The sequence below is a fragment of the Podospora anserina genome, chromosome 7 (assembly GCF_000226545.1).
Source record: "Podospora anserina S mat+ genomic DNA chromosome 7, supercontig 1".
Taxonomy (NCBI): domain Eukaryota; kingdom Fungi; phylum Ascomycota; class Sordariomycetes; order Sordariales; family Podosporaceae; genus Podospora; species Podospora anserina.
Window position 1 is genome coordinate 651,679 of NW_001914854.1, and position 15,035 is coordinate 666,713.

General features: G+C 50.2%; 3 protein-coding genes across 3 annotated transcripts, besides 1 other annotated feature; 1 reads left to right on the plus strand and 2 right to left on the minus strand.

The window, feature by feature from the left end:
- Positions 1–2: 2 nt before the first annotated feature.
- PODANS_7_2970 (uncharacterized protein) lies at positions 3–845 on the minus strand (the record flags this gene model as incomplete). The annotated part of the gene is made up of 1 exon (XM_001907687.1): positions 3–845. A coding segment is annotated over one exon (843 nt), but the record flags the coding sequence as incomplete, so codon positions are not given.
- Positions 846–5,565: 4,720 nt separating this feature from the next.
- On the plus strand, positions 5,566–6,414 carry PODANS_7_2960 (uncharacterized protein; the record flags this gene model as incomplete). Its single annotated transcript, XM_001907688.1, has 1 exon — positions 5,566–6,414. The coding sequence occupies one exon, from the start codon at positions 5,566–5,568 to the stop codon at positions 6,412–6,414; it is 849 nt and encodes a 282-aa protein (XP_001907723.1).
- Positions 6,415–6,811: 397 nt separating this feature from the next.
- Positions 6,812–6,889: a long terminal repeat (LTR dendrophryniscus).
- Positions 6,890–13,698: 6,809 nt separating this feature from the next.
- PODANS_7_2950 (uncharacterized protein) lies at positions 13,699–14,466 on the minus strand (the record flags this gene model as incomplete). Its single annotated transcript, XM_001907689.1, has 1 exon — positions 13,699–14,466. One exon carries the CDS (start codon positions 14,464–14,466, stop codon positions 13,699–13,701), a length of 768 nt encoding a protein of 255 aa, XP_001907724.1.
- Between the last annotated feature and the right edge of the window lie 569 nt (positions 14,467–15,035).

Genomic DNA, 15,035 nt, shown 5'->3' on the forward strand with positions numbered 1-15,035 from the left:
GACGAGTCGGTTGAGGTGCTGGCTACGCGGAAGATGGGGGAGGAGCAGAGGATTTTGCGTTTTGAGGAGGAGCTGGTTTCGTCTGCCTGACCATCAGGGGGGCCACCGGCGCAGAGGTGAAGACGAAAGTAACCGTCGTCCGAGGCTTCAGGAATGCGGACCACGTGGGTTTCGCGGGGGATGTGGGCTTTTTTGGGGCCTTTATCTTTGAGCATCTTTCTGGCGGCTTTGTCCATGTCTCTCTTCCAGCCGCGCTCGGTGTCACGCTCGACTTCGTCTGGCTGGACGGCGACGGAAGGGGTGACGTTGAACCAGTCGTCTGTGGAGCCGAAGAAGGCTTTGATCTTCATGCCGCTGTCGCCGGAGAAGCCGCGTTGTTGAAGCCATATTGAGCGATCTGGTGGGAGGGGATAGTCTGGGGCGCTGAAGATGGATATCTCAACTGAGGTGCTGGGGCCACGATAAAAGATGAGTGGTGAGGAGTGTCGCAAAATGGTGTAGTGCTTTGTTGACTCGGTTGGCGGTGGGATCAAGCCACCGGCGAAATAACGGGCTTCTGAAAGGGCGTTTTGCCAGAATGGTTTTGACTCTGCACCAGAGTTAGGTCCGGGGGTCACACCCGGCCCGAATGTCGCAGCGGCGCTAACGGGTGTGGGAGTTGTTGGGCGTGGGCTCAGACTGGGAGACTTTAACCCGTACTGGGATAAATTCGGTAGACTGGTCTGCACCCGGAGCCGGTGACTGAGCGGCGGTGGTGGTGGTGGCGGTGGTGGTGGAAAATAGGGGCTTTGCGGGCTTCTGTCTTCGCCGCGCGACACCGGCCGGAGAGGGTCTTCAATCCGGAGTGCACCGATGCCGGGATCTACATTGACCCGCACCGGAAGTGGGGGCGGCCGGGGCGGCCTCGGCGGTGGTGGTGGAAGTGGAAGCGTCGGGAGCGGTGTATACGGAGGTGGTGGTGGTGGTTGTTGCTCCCAGTGGTTTTCAGGGGTTGCCGTTGCCCGCAGTCAAGAACAGGTGATGGTGGTGGACGGTAAAAGTCAGGAGCTGGTGGTCTTTGTCCAACATGCAGACACGAGGGGTGATCCATTATCCTCAGAAGTACTCTCCCAAAATAATTCTAATTATGAGCCCAGTTTATTTGAAGATTCTGAGTTGATGAAAACACGAACCTCAAGTTTGCTTGCTGCTCGGAAATGAACAAAACAAACAGTGGAGTAGCAGGTCTGGGCACTACGGATTGGGACACTTGAAAGTATAACCCTAACCCTATTCTATCCAAGACAACACACCCCATAAGTTTCCATCACTGTCACAAACTACTTTGCCTGTATCACATATCCCAAATAGCCCCTGCTCAATACCTGATATGTGATGCTCAACGACTGTTATTGGCGTTCAGGCTGGGCTCGATGGTGTCGAGAATTGCTTGCATCCGTGCTCGATAGAACCTTTTTCGCGAAGGTGCAAGGAGGGATGTCGGAGAAACTGGTAGGATGTGGGTAAAGACATTGTCGTGTGTGTAGGTCATGGCATGGTGAAGATCTTCGAGACTCAAACTGCTAGGGACATCACCAATAAGGCAGTGAGCAAACTGAACATAAAATAGGTGAAATCTTTAGGTGTGCCACAACAAAGACACAGGGTGACTTGGATGAGGAAGTGGCTACAGTGAACAGAAACAGAAACTCAAGAAATGCGTCAAATAGGTACCGTAAGTCAGAGTTATCCGTGGATGTGGTCGCTGAAGTTAGGTTCCGACGATTCATTGTGTCAAGTTCTGATGTGTTGGGTGGTGTTTGTCTTGAAGAGTGATTGGTGACAAGCCACCGTCTCGAGCTTCAGTAAGTGGGAGAGAAGCAATGCCGCAGAAGTGTTGGTGTGCAAAGACGAGCAAAACGGGAGCTACCTTCAGGTTTACATTGCACATTTTGAAGAGGCACGGCGGTACCTTTATAAATCTGTTCTCAAGCTCAAGACGCAGTTGCTGTTCTCTACCTACTGACCCGATCGTGGTTTTCAGCATCACTTCTGAAGCAGTGCCTCAGACCTTCCTTCCAGTCTGGTTTTGGTTCTCGTCCAATGAAATGGCACGATCTCGTACATCCAATCTCCTGGATTCAATGTTTCCAATGATCAGGGTCAAGATCGACCCGGTACGTACCCTCTTCTGAAATGGGCTGTCGGCCAATCAAAAGCAATCTGCCTTTGAACGATCATCCAGGCAGATATCATCTTTTGCCGGGCTTGTGGTCAAGGCATCGAAACGCGCTCCAAGGCGCCCCGCACCCAAGCTGAGAATACGGAAAGCATGTTCCTCCCCAAAGCCAAGTTCAATTCCCACGTTTGCCAACAGGTGATGGCCAAGCTGTGTGGTATTTCTCCTGACCTTCCATCATCCTTCCACATTTTATGCGGCTCGAACTGTCCTGATTTGAGGCCATTCACACTGCACAACACGTTCAACGCAAACAGGACACACCTCCAGCCCTGTACTCTTTTGACTTATTACCACTTTCTTGTTCGCAAGGAGATCCAAAATCTATAACCGCGATATCCTTCTCAGGCATTTAGTGGAGCTTGCATCACAGAAGCCAAAGAAGGAATTAAAATGGGAATCTTTCAAGGAAGAGCTCGTGGAACTCTACATCTCCCGAGATCTATGTTTGAAACAGCTCATGGGGATAATGGAGGAGCGACATTCTTTCCAGGCCACGTATGCATTTTTTAAATCTACCCGCAGTAAGATTCAAGGGCAGGATCGCACAGACTCTGTCCAGAACGCCACAATACGAATATCAATTCAAGAAATGGGGACTTCGGAAGTACATGACCAAAAACTGTCTACATAACCCCATCGCGATTGGTGTTCGGCTCTCTATGGCGAGGAAGGAGAATGACCGGATTGCTGCAAAGCCACAACTAATTTTTCATGGGAGGGTGGTTAAAGACCGTACTCTGAGGCGAAAAGGAATCTTGACTCCTTTGAGAGAAAGCCATCCTGAGGTTTATAAGCAAGGTAAGTCGTGTCCAGTGCTCTAAACACTCCGCCACGCTGTCTGCTGACATTCTTCTTTGAATGTAGAACGTTCGAAAACACCTCCGGGAATGCAAGTTGGCCGGCAGTCAGAGCCTCTGGGCAACAATCAGGAGTTCGCATCTACCCATTGACAGCCTCGAGCTCAAGTTAGTCAAGCAAATTGGAGGTATGTCGCATCAAAGTATTGTTCTGAAGGAGTATCAGAAGCCTCTGATGTTGCTTTTTGCTTACCAAAGAGAAGACAATTCTGCCTTCGGATCTTGTGGCTTTCGAACTTCACCGACATCCCTGGTTGTGAGCATGCGTGATATTCGCTGTACGTACAGCGGTATATCCGAGAGCCTTTCAGCTCTGGAGTACGCCTGCATCTGCGGAAACCTCAAATTAGCGCACCTACTCATCGACCTGGGCCACCCAATTTGCGAAGCATCGAGCGGCTGGAAAAGGAGTCTTCTTGTACTGGCCATTTTAGGATGGAATGAACGCAAATCACGGGCTAATCGCAGGAAGACACGACGCGTTTGGAATATGGATTGCGAGTCTTGGACTTGTCATACAAGTCACGAAACCCAGAAGCTGATGGCATTTCTCCAGGTCTTGATTCGGTCGAATGCGAAGATACAGCCGCCAAGTCGAATGCACGATGGCCGCGGTCCCGTCTCCCTCGCAGGAGATCGTTCAAGCGATCCCCTCATCATCACGCTCAACGAGGGCCACACACCTTTAACAGCGGCATCTCTGTTTCATAATACAGCCGTCGTCGATGAGCTTCTAGTCCTTAAAGCAAGCATTCTTGACCGATGTCAGACCGGCCCCTCGGCCCTTGCATTATGCATCTCGAACTTCTGGAACTATCCGACACCGCAGGCGACGTCTTTTCCCATACCTTGGATTCCTTACTGTGATTCGGACCCCGACATCGACGTTTGCGAGTCAGCCGTTCTGAAAATCGCCACCCGCTACCTAAGCCAACCTTCTTCATCTAGCATCGAGATCTAAACGCCTAACAAAGCTCTTCCTCTGGTGTGGAGCACGCCCAATGCACTATAATGCCTGTCACTTACAAGAAATGATTCGAAATACAGGAAAGGGCTATTTACACCTCATTGTAGCGAAGCATGCCAATCTTCCAGGCAAGTTTATATTATCTGTTTTCAGGTTGGCTGAGGGTGGGGATTGCTTCTGGTTTGATTGCATCGTGGATGATCGCAAAAGCCACAGTGCCGAGCTCGACTTCTTCACCAGGGCACTTCAAGTCTCCAAGACCCACAGAAGGCTGAATCCTGAGCTGCTCGAGACATTCAAATATCTGGAGTATTATCCAAAGGATAGCGTCGTCAAGTTCCTCGAGGTAGCTTGCCCTATCCTGACAGTCGAAACTCTTCACCAACTCGCCGAAAACCCATGTTTTGTAAAGAGACTTGTTCCAGATTTGAACCCAAACCTTATCACTCACTCGATTCTGGGAAAAATTACGATACGGCAAATTTCTTGATTAATTACAGGTTAACTATCAACTCCGTCACCGAAGGAGGCCATACGCCATTAACAGCTGCCATTCGGATGCAACACCCACAACTGAGAAGCAAAATCTGGAGGTTGGGAACACGCCTCGTCATACCAGGAGATACTGCATGCCACTGTGGTCGGTCGCTGTACGCAAACGCACTGGTAACGGCGGCAGAGGTTGGAGATCTGCCATGCATAATAAGTCTCACCAGTAGTGGCTTTTTTGACATCAACCACTGCGGTGTACTCTCAGATCCCTACCAAAGTTGGTCGCACTGACTTTTTTTGCCCTGCAGATGTGCGACTGCGCTGACGGCGGTGATTTTGGAGGGCAATGTGGACATCGCACATTTGCTTCTCAAGAAACGAGCATGTCCCAATAGGCACCCCAGCGCCTCCATCGATTCAGTATTACCACTTGTTGCCGCTATCATTACCAGTAACATACAAATGGCGCAGACGCTACTCCTCGCTGGGGCCACCTCGTACGACCAACTCGCTCTTGACAGCATCTCCTTGGGATTAGGACTGGAATTCATCGAACTGTTGCTGGACTTCCTTCCGAGTTATTGCAACGTCGACAGGCAGTTCTGGAATTTGATTCTGAACAAAGTCATCAAGCTTTACCCAACCTTTGACAATGGTGTTTCCCATGCACACTACCACAGAGTGCTGCATCGGGTGTTGATGACGAAGATTCCCAGGATGAACGGAAGTCCAGCATACCATGGACTGCCCCCCTCTCCAATATACATGGCTTTGATTCACGGACCACCAGAAATACTCAAGGCATTAGCTGAAGCCGGTGCCGATGTCAACTCTCCACTATATCCGCCCAGGGAACTTCTCCAGGCATATCCGCTCTAAGATTGTGTCTGACCCAGCGATGCGGGCTGCAAAAGCTGAAGATTCTCCTTGAGCTTGGAGCAAAGGACGCAACCGACGAATGTGACTCTCCCACGACCAGCATTTCACTCATTGAACTAGCAGTGAGGAATCTGGACTTTGATACGACAATGTTACTTCTGGAAAACAACTTCGACGCGGACCCGTGGCCCAAATCTGACAGGACTGCCCTCCAACTTGCTTTATTCCCTGAGTCACCCAAGAAAGAGTGCGATGATTCTATGGAGCTGGCCAAACTTCTTTGTAGCAAAGGAGTCGACCCGAATCTCGTCGCACAGAAAGACCGGCTAACACCCTTGCAACAAGCCATCGAGCATGGGAATCTAGAGATTGTCGAGCTCTTATTCGAGCACCACGCCAACGTCAACAAACACAGCGAGCCTGACGTTGAGTTTGATCTGTCCGCAACACACCAACCGAACGAAGAAAGTTTAATGACTCCTCTTCAGCTCGCCATAAAGGAACAGCACCCAGCTATCATCAAGACCCTACTCAAGCATGGTGCGGACGTTAATTTGAGGGCCAAGAGATGTGGTCCTCCCGGAGGACACAAGCCATCCATCCTATATCCCTTCCTCACCCCGCTTCAGTTAGCCCTTTACACTTCACAGCCCGAGTATGTGGAGATGATTCTCGAGCATGGGGCTAATATCAACGCACCACCTCATCCACAAGGCGGTGCCACAGTGTTGCAATACGCTGCGATGAGGGGGTATGTCGGGCTGGCTGAGGCCTTGTTGGAGAAGGGGGCAAAGGTGAACGCCGCTGCTTCCGAGTATGATGGGCGGACAGCTCTCGAAGGGGCGGGAGAATATGGTCGGCTAGACATGGTACAGCTTCTACTAAATGCTGGAGCGCGGGTTGACGGGTTTGACTTGGAGAGGGCATTAGACAGGGCCGAAGGGAATGGACATATCGCGCTGAAGGAATATCTGGAAAGGAGGTGTATTGGTGTTTGATAAACCTGAACATGGCGTCGCTTCTGATACGGAAAGGAGGGTGCGAAATGCCCAATATTTGTTTTGATGATTATCTAGGTACCCGGTATCAGGTAGGTAGGCAGTGAACCGAGAAGTTCGACTTCAGAAATACAAAATTTGATATGAAACAGATACTCCATGCCCGCCCCAACATGATTCGCAGCTAGCTGCTACCAAAACACACACGCTGACGCCTGATCTACAGACGCGACCACTGCATAGAACCCAACCTGCTCAACTCTCCGTTGTGCCTCCAAGCCTCCCAATCCAGCACCTTGTCTTTACTGCAACGGCAGCTTTTGAGTGCTTCTCACTTCGCGACTGATCAGTCCCTTGTTCTCTTCGGCAGGGCTTTCCACCCAAAGTCGGTGAGGCCTGTATCTTGAACCCAGCGTAGGTTCGAGACCTACCGGCGCCGACCTGTGGGGACTGGGGGCTAGGCGCAGTGGTCACAAGCCCCATTTCCACCCAGAGCTCCAACTTCTCCCACACTGCTAAGCGAGAGAATTGGCCAAAGTACCTCAATTTATCAAACCGTTGGAGCAATTGAGTTTGTGGGAATGGTACTCACAGATTCAGAGCAAGAAGGGCAATAAAAAACACCCGGTTCTTCCCTGTTTCTATGTACAAGCTCTTCTGGCACCCTACTGCCCTCTTTCCCTCTCCTGCCTCCTTGTTGCGTACACAATAGTCCTTCCCGTCCGGATTAACCCTAACATTGATCGAACAAGCACAGGTTCCCTGAGAGAGCTCAGTCTTGGAAGGGGTTGTTCCGGGAAAGGTGTTTCCGAGATACTGGGCCGGAACATTAGGGGAATAGTACCCCGATTCAGCCCGTTCTACCTGCCGTGTGGCATTCGGCATCGGTCGTGCTCCAGCACCTGAAGAGGTGCCCACCAGCGCTCTTGAACTTCCCGACGGGACAGTACTTGATCAGCCTCTGGCGGAGACAGTATGGTCAACGGCGGCTGGAGCCATTTGGTCTCGAGTCCCTGGGGCGCATAATACTTAACATCCGCTCAGCAGAATCCGAGTCATCGTTCCCCAATGGCATGTATTGCCATTGACGTGTCTGGTTTGGGCATAAATACCACTGTCCAGTCGCGTCGTCTACATAATATGCGAATCCATCGCTGCCCCGGACATCCCGGATTATCGCCAGCACACACAGGGAACAAACGTCAGTTAAGAGGTTCAAAAAGTGCTTGGAGTTGCTGTAGGGGTAGCAATTTCCAAATACTTACGCCGCAGGTCTTGCATAGTATCGCCCTCTCGCCGATGGGGGGGGTGGCTGAGTGAGCAGAACAACGGCGTCCGCGTGCTCTTTGCGACTTTGCGGATTTTGAATCTTTGACAGTAGCCTTTTAACTTCGAGGTAGTTTGCTGTGCTTCATTAGTGGCCGGACTGAGTAAAATAACGGCTAATTCGGGAAACTAGTTGGTACTTATCTTGAACGAGTTCTACAGCTGGTTGACGCCCAACACCTGCCTACGGCTGGTGTATGATCATGCCAGCGGCGTTGATATCTCATCTCTATCTTGTAGGTTCATGTGATACAGTCACCTTTGCGGCTGGGAGGCTCAAGGTGACTTGATCGTGTGAGAAACGGGCCGTCGTATGGTCATACAGAATGTGAAACCTTGAAAATGACAGGTTGGCTCCAATGTCATATCAGACGTGGCGGCAAAAGGGCGCCTTGATAGGTATTGGTGTACGGTCATAGGAGCTATCATGTTCGGGTGGCGAGTAACATGATGTTGGCTACCTTAACTTGAATGCCATTGACCAAAGCTCCTGAAATCCCAAGATTTATTTCAGATGTCTTACTTCATAATCACGCATTCTTTTGTGGAACCACGGACGTTCTGTAGACGTTTCGAAGTATTCAGCACTCATTAGCTCTAGTTGCTGGGGTATTATTATAATCTCTATTGTAAATGATGAGGTTAACTAGGTAGGTCCTTTGTTGTTATGGCGAGGCAAGAGCAATAGGAGTGTTTCTCATTTCAGGCACCTTGGAGAATGCGACTCACGGGTTGCCCCTTTTACCAGTAGCGGAAGGAACGGCGACCTGGACGTAGTTGGACCTCCACCTACCTACCTAGGTAAGGTACTGTGTGTGCTGGTGGTGATGTAACAGGCAACAGCGGAGCTGGAAAGCGCCAGGGCTGAGAAACTACTCAGGGACAGCACCCCAAGGCAAGGACGGTTGGCGAGCCTTAAAGCAGGGTGTTTGTGGCAAAAAGGTTCACTGGGAAGAAGGCACTGCTCAACCGCCAGCAACTTGACGACATCCGCTGGTGGAGCCGCGGGCAATCTGCTGTCAATAGGTAGGTAGTCCATCAAAACTGAGGCAGAGCAAACATCCCACGCCCATTTCAAATCTGATGTTGAAGCTAGCTGCTACCAAAACAAACATACCTACTGGCGTCCGATCAACGGAGATACAAATGTAAAAGGCAACCTGTCCCAAGCTCCACTATTCCTCAAAGCCTTTTATTCCAATCATGTCTTCTCCCTTTGCTTCTCCTCCTCCTCCGCTCAATCATGCTGCCGATAAAGTAGTCCTGATACCTGTGCCTGCACAAGTAGTGTGAGCAAGCGGCAGATTCTGAGCGTACATGGTTCGTCCTGCGTTTATCTGACGTGACTGAAATTCCCTATGACATCCTTTGGCCAATGATTTGCACAACCCTAAACAAGAGAGTTAGCTGCCTCCGGTAAAGTGAGTTCCCTATGACCCTAGAGGGAGAAAGCTCGAGGGCGAGATATGTACTCAATGCGTCACAGCAGGTGGGACAGAACGCTGAACCCTTCTCTGTCTGGCCGAAAAAACGCTCTTCGCACCCTCGTAACAGAGTTCTATCGCTACCACGCCTTCCCTCTTTAACGTTCCGCCTGGCTTTACAGTAATCTCTTTTAGTTTTGTCAGCGTGCCAGGCAACGCGACACGCACAAGGTCTCCACTGAGGCACAGGGGCTGTGGCTGTGACTGTGACTCGGAGGGCTTCTGACGCGGTTACTGGCACTGGAGCTGATGCCTGAGTGGCGACTGTCCATGCATTTTGCTCGTAATCAAAGCCGGTCGGCATCGGAGCTGGTGTCTGAGGGTTGACTGCCCATCCGTAATAATTCTTGGCCGGATTCACTTGCACTGGAACTGGAGCTGGTGCCTCAGTGCTGACTGGCCGGTCATTTGCCCCGGAATCATAGCCCTCTGACATTGGAGCCGGTGACTGAGTGCAGAATCCCAAGTCATTTGCCTCGTAATCATAGCCGGCTGGCACCGGAGCTGGTGCCCCAAAATGGTGTTGCCATGCAATCTGCCTCGTAATTATAGCCGCCCGTGCCGGCTGCCATATCTGACTGTGGTGCAAATTAAGATTCTGCTTCGAAAGCGGCTTGAAATTGTTGATCTGGAATCTTGCCCATTGATCCAGACGTCATATCTTTCAGCCATCTCGAAGGCGTGATTTTCGTTGGTCTCGAAGATGCACCGGCGCGGCTGTCTCGTCCTCTCTTGGGCAACGATCTGACCTTTGGCTCCGACACTTTCTCAGCTCCTCGACTTCTCTTTGACAATTGTGCGACGCTGGGAGCCGTTCGTATGAGGGAGCCCCCTAGGACCGTGTAGCCTGACATGAATCTTGTCGAAGTCTTTTTAGAAGCAGCTTGGGCTTTGTTGCCTTCAGAGGAATCGGCTAAGGTTGTATAGTCTGATGTGATCCATGTCGGCGAAGTCGTGGCGATGCTAGGGTCAGTATAACCAGTAGTTGAAGCCGATTGAGCTTGAGATTTCTGATTGAGCGCTGCGTCTGCTAGCGCATGCAGGCCGTACGGTCCACTATACTGAGGGACCTCGTCTGCCCTTCTCATTACACCTCCCGCAGACAAATCCGCAGTGCCCTCTTCACCCAGCTGCCGTATAATTGGTAGCTGCAATCGGCCAGCAATAGTAGACATTAGCATGATGCTTAAGTGGCCTTGCATAGACTCATGCTGGTGGCAGAGGTTGATGACTTACACCACATCTCCCACACAGTTGCCCCCAAACCCGCGGCGCTTACTGCGATTGCACCTACACCGACCGTCACACTGGGACATGTTGTTTCTTTGCGATTTTCTAGCTCTTTGGAAGCGCCTTGTAAAGACTGTCTACCGCAGTTGGATTGCTTCGTTGATAGAATGAGTTGTTTTACCAGTGAGTAAGCAAGGTGGGTAAATAGGTACTTATATAGAAAGTCGTTCTGCGACTAATTGACTTCCGGCGCCTCGCGCATGGTGGGCATATGATTCCGCCTCCATGTTTGCTATCTCATCTCTTCGTATCTCCACATGATTTGATAATTTGCGCAGCTTGGGTGAACCAGAGCCAACCCAATGCCGGGACACAGCCAAGTCTCATGTATTCACCGATTGTCAACAATGTGTGACTTTTTGATCGCCCAGTGCTAGAATTCATGTGAGCATCATCAAGGGCTATGTTGGTGGCGACTGTTTCAGGAACGTTCTCGTGGTAGCATCACGTCGGGAGAATATTCAGAAGAAACTAGATTATGAGTTTTGGTACCTGAGGAACAAGGCATTTATCTCCGTTGGCACTGGTCAAAGCTTTCCAGAATGACCACCGCAGGCTTTCTTCCAAACAATCCAGTCCATATTCTTAAAACAGGGAGGCCCTGGTGATTCGTTCTGGGCGTAGGTGGGCATGACAGTTCAGTGCACTGAAGATCATTTGATTGCCCAACAAAGAACGGCAGTTGTTCTCAGCAAACTAGACCAGAAAATAAATATACGGCCCAGATTCATAGTATTCATCTATTGGAAATTTGACCATATGTTTTCTGGAAGTATTCAGTGCCTCGCAGCTGGAACAGATGGATTATCATTTCTGTTCAGGGGCCATTGTTTACAAACTGATAAGAGAGAGTGGGTCTTTTGAAAAGGCGCTCTTGAGCTCAAGAAATGAAAGTTTCCAAGCAGGAACCAAGAGATCCGTCGTCAATGATATGCAGGTAAGGAAATTTCAGGTTCTGATCTCCAGCTGTCACGGCTGTCAGAATAGGTGTTCAATCGGCAAGGTCGATCAATTTCCCGTTCCCTGTCCTGCCCAACGCCGCCATCACCCCTTTTTTTGCGACAACCTACCACACACACGCCTTCTCTTGAAATCAACAGCAAAGTTCCAACATTGACACACTATTACTATACTAGCTCTAACTATATCGAGACGATGGATCTATTGAGGCTGTCTGAGAAAAGCCCTGGAGCCAGACTTATAAGTGTGCAGCTGGAGGAGAAAGCCAAGTGACTTTGCTAAATTGTAGACTTATGTGGTCAGCACACCATCCCTGAAACGGTCACAGACTTGCAAGCTCTAAGCCAGTTTCAGCCAGGAAGGATTCATTCTTTGCGACTGCCAGCATGCATCAAGGAACGGAGGTTATAAAGTCCCAGCAGATATCAGCCACATGCCTCAAAGCGCAGCTAACAGCCAATATTCGTTTCTCGTCAGTTCAAAGATTCTCACTTCTTTTCTCGCCCGGTTCTATTCTCTCCTCCACAGTCTGATAATCTTACCCTGCCTAGGAACCTAGATACTGGCCTTTATGTATCAGCACCTCAGGACCTGAGACCCATGATAAAAGACTGACAGACATTTCAATCCGGCGCTAACGAGAGAGGGGTGATGACTCTCAATCTCACCAGGAACTTCTTGCTTCTAGCAAGTATTGCCACGAAGATTGGTGCCTCGCCACAAAGGCATTCGGGTTGGGCCTCACCGGAGCCCACCGGCACAAAAACACAAGATGGACTAGAGTATCTTCGGATATCGCATAAGCCTACGGATGCCCCGATCCTGGCCACATCACGAGAGTTGCGTCGCGGGGATGATGATGCTGGCGTCTGCGGTTACTTCGACAACCCCGCTATTCGTACGTGATGCTTAATACTTTCCTATCATATATGAGTCTAACAGCACTTTATTTCAGCGGCTTATCACTGCCTTCCACACGAAACATGCACCAACATCGGCAACTATCGCGCGTGTTGCCCCAAGGGAGATTGGTGCGCAGATTTGGACTCTCACCACACAGCATGCGTGGATTACACCCATGCCGCGTGCCTCTATCCAACGCCAGGCACGTTATGTTGGTAAGAGCCCTTCAAGTTCTCGTAGCAAGTCGGTACGATACTAACTATTGGACCCTCAGTAATGGCGAAGACGGTTATGGCTATTGCCGGCAATACCACTGGTCAACATCTGCAACACCGAATCGAACCTTCACGGTCTTTGCCTGCATGCCAGGGAAACACACCGATGTTGGCACGCTCTTACCCACCCCGCCCTCGGGCTCCAGTCTCGCCACCGAATCATCGAACGATCCCAGCTACGAGGACTTGCTACGTTTCGGAGGCTCTACATTCTCATCGACATCAGACACGCCATCAAGCAAAAGCGAAACACCAGTTGGGGCCATTGTGGGAGGGGCTATTGGGGGTCTGGCCGTCATAGGAGCAGTCATTGTCGCCATCTTCTTCATGTTCTTCCGCAGCAAGAAGCAGGTGACTGAGGCGAAATCAGGGCCAGGATCGTCGACATCGTTGTCGGATCATGAGCAGTCGGTTGACCTGCTGCCTCAACAGTCGCCGATTGCTAGGACATGGAGGCCTTCTTCTATATCCTATGCACCCCCACTCTCGGGTCCGGGGTTCACACTGCCGTATCCCAAAGGAACAAGCACGATTGTGTCACCCGAGAGCGAAGACGACTCGCTAGAACAACAACGACAACATCAACCGTTAATGTCGATGCGGGGACCAATGAGCCCTGTCAATGCTGTTCCGGTCGAGATCGGAAAGGCCAAGGAGTCTCCTATTGAACTGGCTGAAACGTGCGGACACTATGAGCTTGCGTCACATCCTGTCAAGTGAAATCGAAGTAGTGTGGCATATGGGTTTATAGCGAGTCCAGATATAGGGTACAAGTAATACAGTGTATTTTCTGATAGAGAAGATAAGCGAACTGGAAGAAACCCAGACCTACACAAAGCCTTCTTATACCACAAGAGCTTATCCGTGGGTCAAGCGCTGGAGACCCGTGTAAGTTGATAGGACTTTACTGGTCAGCGGCAAGGTTTCGTTTGCAGAAAACGCTTTTGTTGACTCTGATGAACAGCACGCTAGCATTGTTAGGTATACACATTTTCATTTTCAGGGCATACGCTTTGTATATAGGTACCTATGGGTTACTGCAACATCTACTCTTCGAGGTAGACTCCTTGGCCACCTTCCGACTCAACAAAGCCACACATTCTCAAAATAATCCTCGCAGTATCTCCGTCAACGTCTACATTCCCAACGTATCCCAACCACCCCTCTCCAACCTTAGCCATCGCAGCCGCACTATCACCCGTTGAATCAGAATACCAGCTCTCACCGGGTTTCATTCCCTCCGCCCGCAGCTTAACAGCATTCCAATCAACTACATCAGGCAATGCATCTTCCCCCTGTCCCGGAGCCTCAGCCCTTCCATATTCACCCCGTGAACAACCAGCAAACTTCCAATCCAACCCCTTGATCTTAGAGAGCATGGTGTCAAAGTCTCTTGGGATAACACCACACGGAAATCCGCAGCAAATAATCACCCTGCCCCCCTTTCGGATGTAATTCTTGAGGAGCAGATGCCATATGGGAGAATGGCGAGGGAAGGTGATGCCGTGGTCAGCAATCAATACAGCACTGAAGCTGTTCGCGACCTCTCGGTGGGAAAACATCTCCAGGGCATCTTCGGGGTCTTCGGCCTTCAAGATTCTGCCCGACTCTGCCGGCAAAGCATGTAAGAGGTTCTCGTATTCGGTGTCGAACCAAGAGGGCGACTGTAGGGAGAGAAGAAGGACGTGCCTCGGGATACGTAAGGGTCTGAGAACTGTCCTGTCGCCGTGGACTATGGTGGTTGAATTGCCGTTGACGGTGGTTCGTTCGCACGTATGCGACTGGTGGTCGCTGTGGTGGTTCGTGGTAGCCATCTTAGACGATAAAGGGGTTGGTAAACAAATATACAGACTCTGCAAAGTCGAGTGATATACCTTGACAACTATCCAAGCTTTGAGACATTGAGGAAGATGGGTCTCAAGAGGAGGTTTCTGAATGTAAAAGTCGAGAAGCAGTCGGAAGAAGAAGCAGTAGGGAGTGACTGTTGATTTTACCATTCAGTTCACGTGGTCAAAGACAGCGTCACCAGAAGAGCAACAAGCAGGTGGGTTGTCACCTTATCGCGTTATCGGACATGACAGTACGATAACAAACCCCTGAACAGTGCTCACAAATGTTAACTGGCAGAATTTTGCCATGTTGCCCCGCCTTTGTCTTATTTCAGGATATTCCTGCAAGGACCCATTTGTTCCTTTTGATGTATGCTGTATCTTCTTCTGACCTGTCGAAATTCGAGCCTTGATCATGGTTGAAGGATGAGGGTGTAAAATAGAGAACCTGGCATACCTAAGATAAATCATCATTGTGTTTGAGTCAATTCAAGCAATGTTGTCAAAATTATTGCCTAAAGGTCAGTAAAATTTGATGAAAACAAAGCTATGTT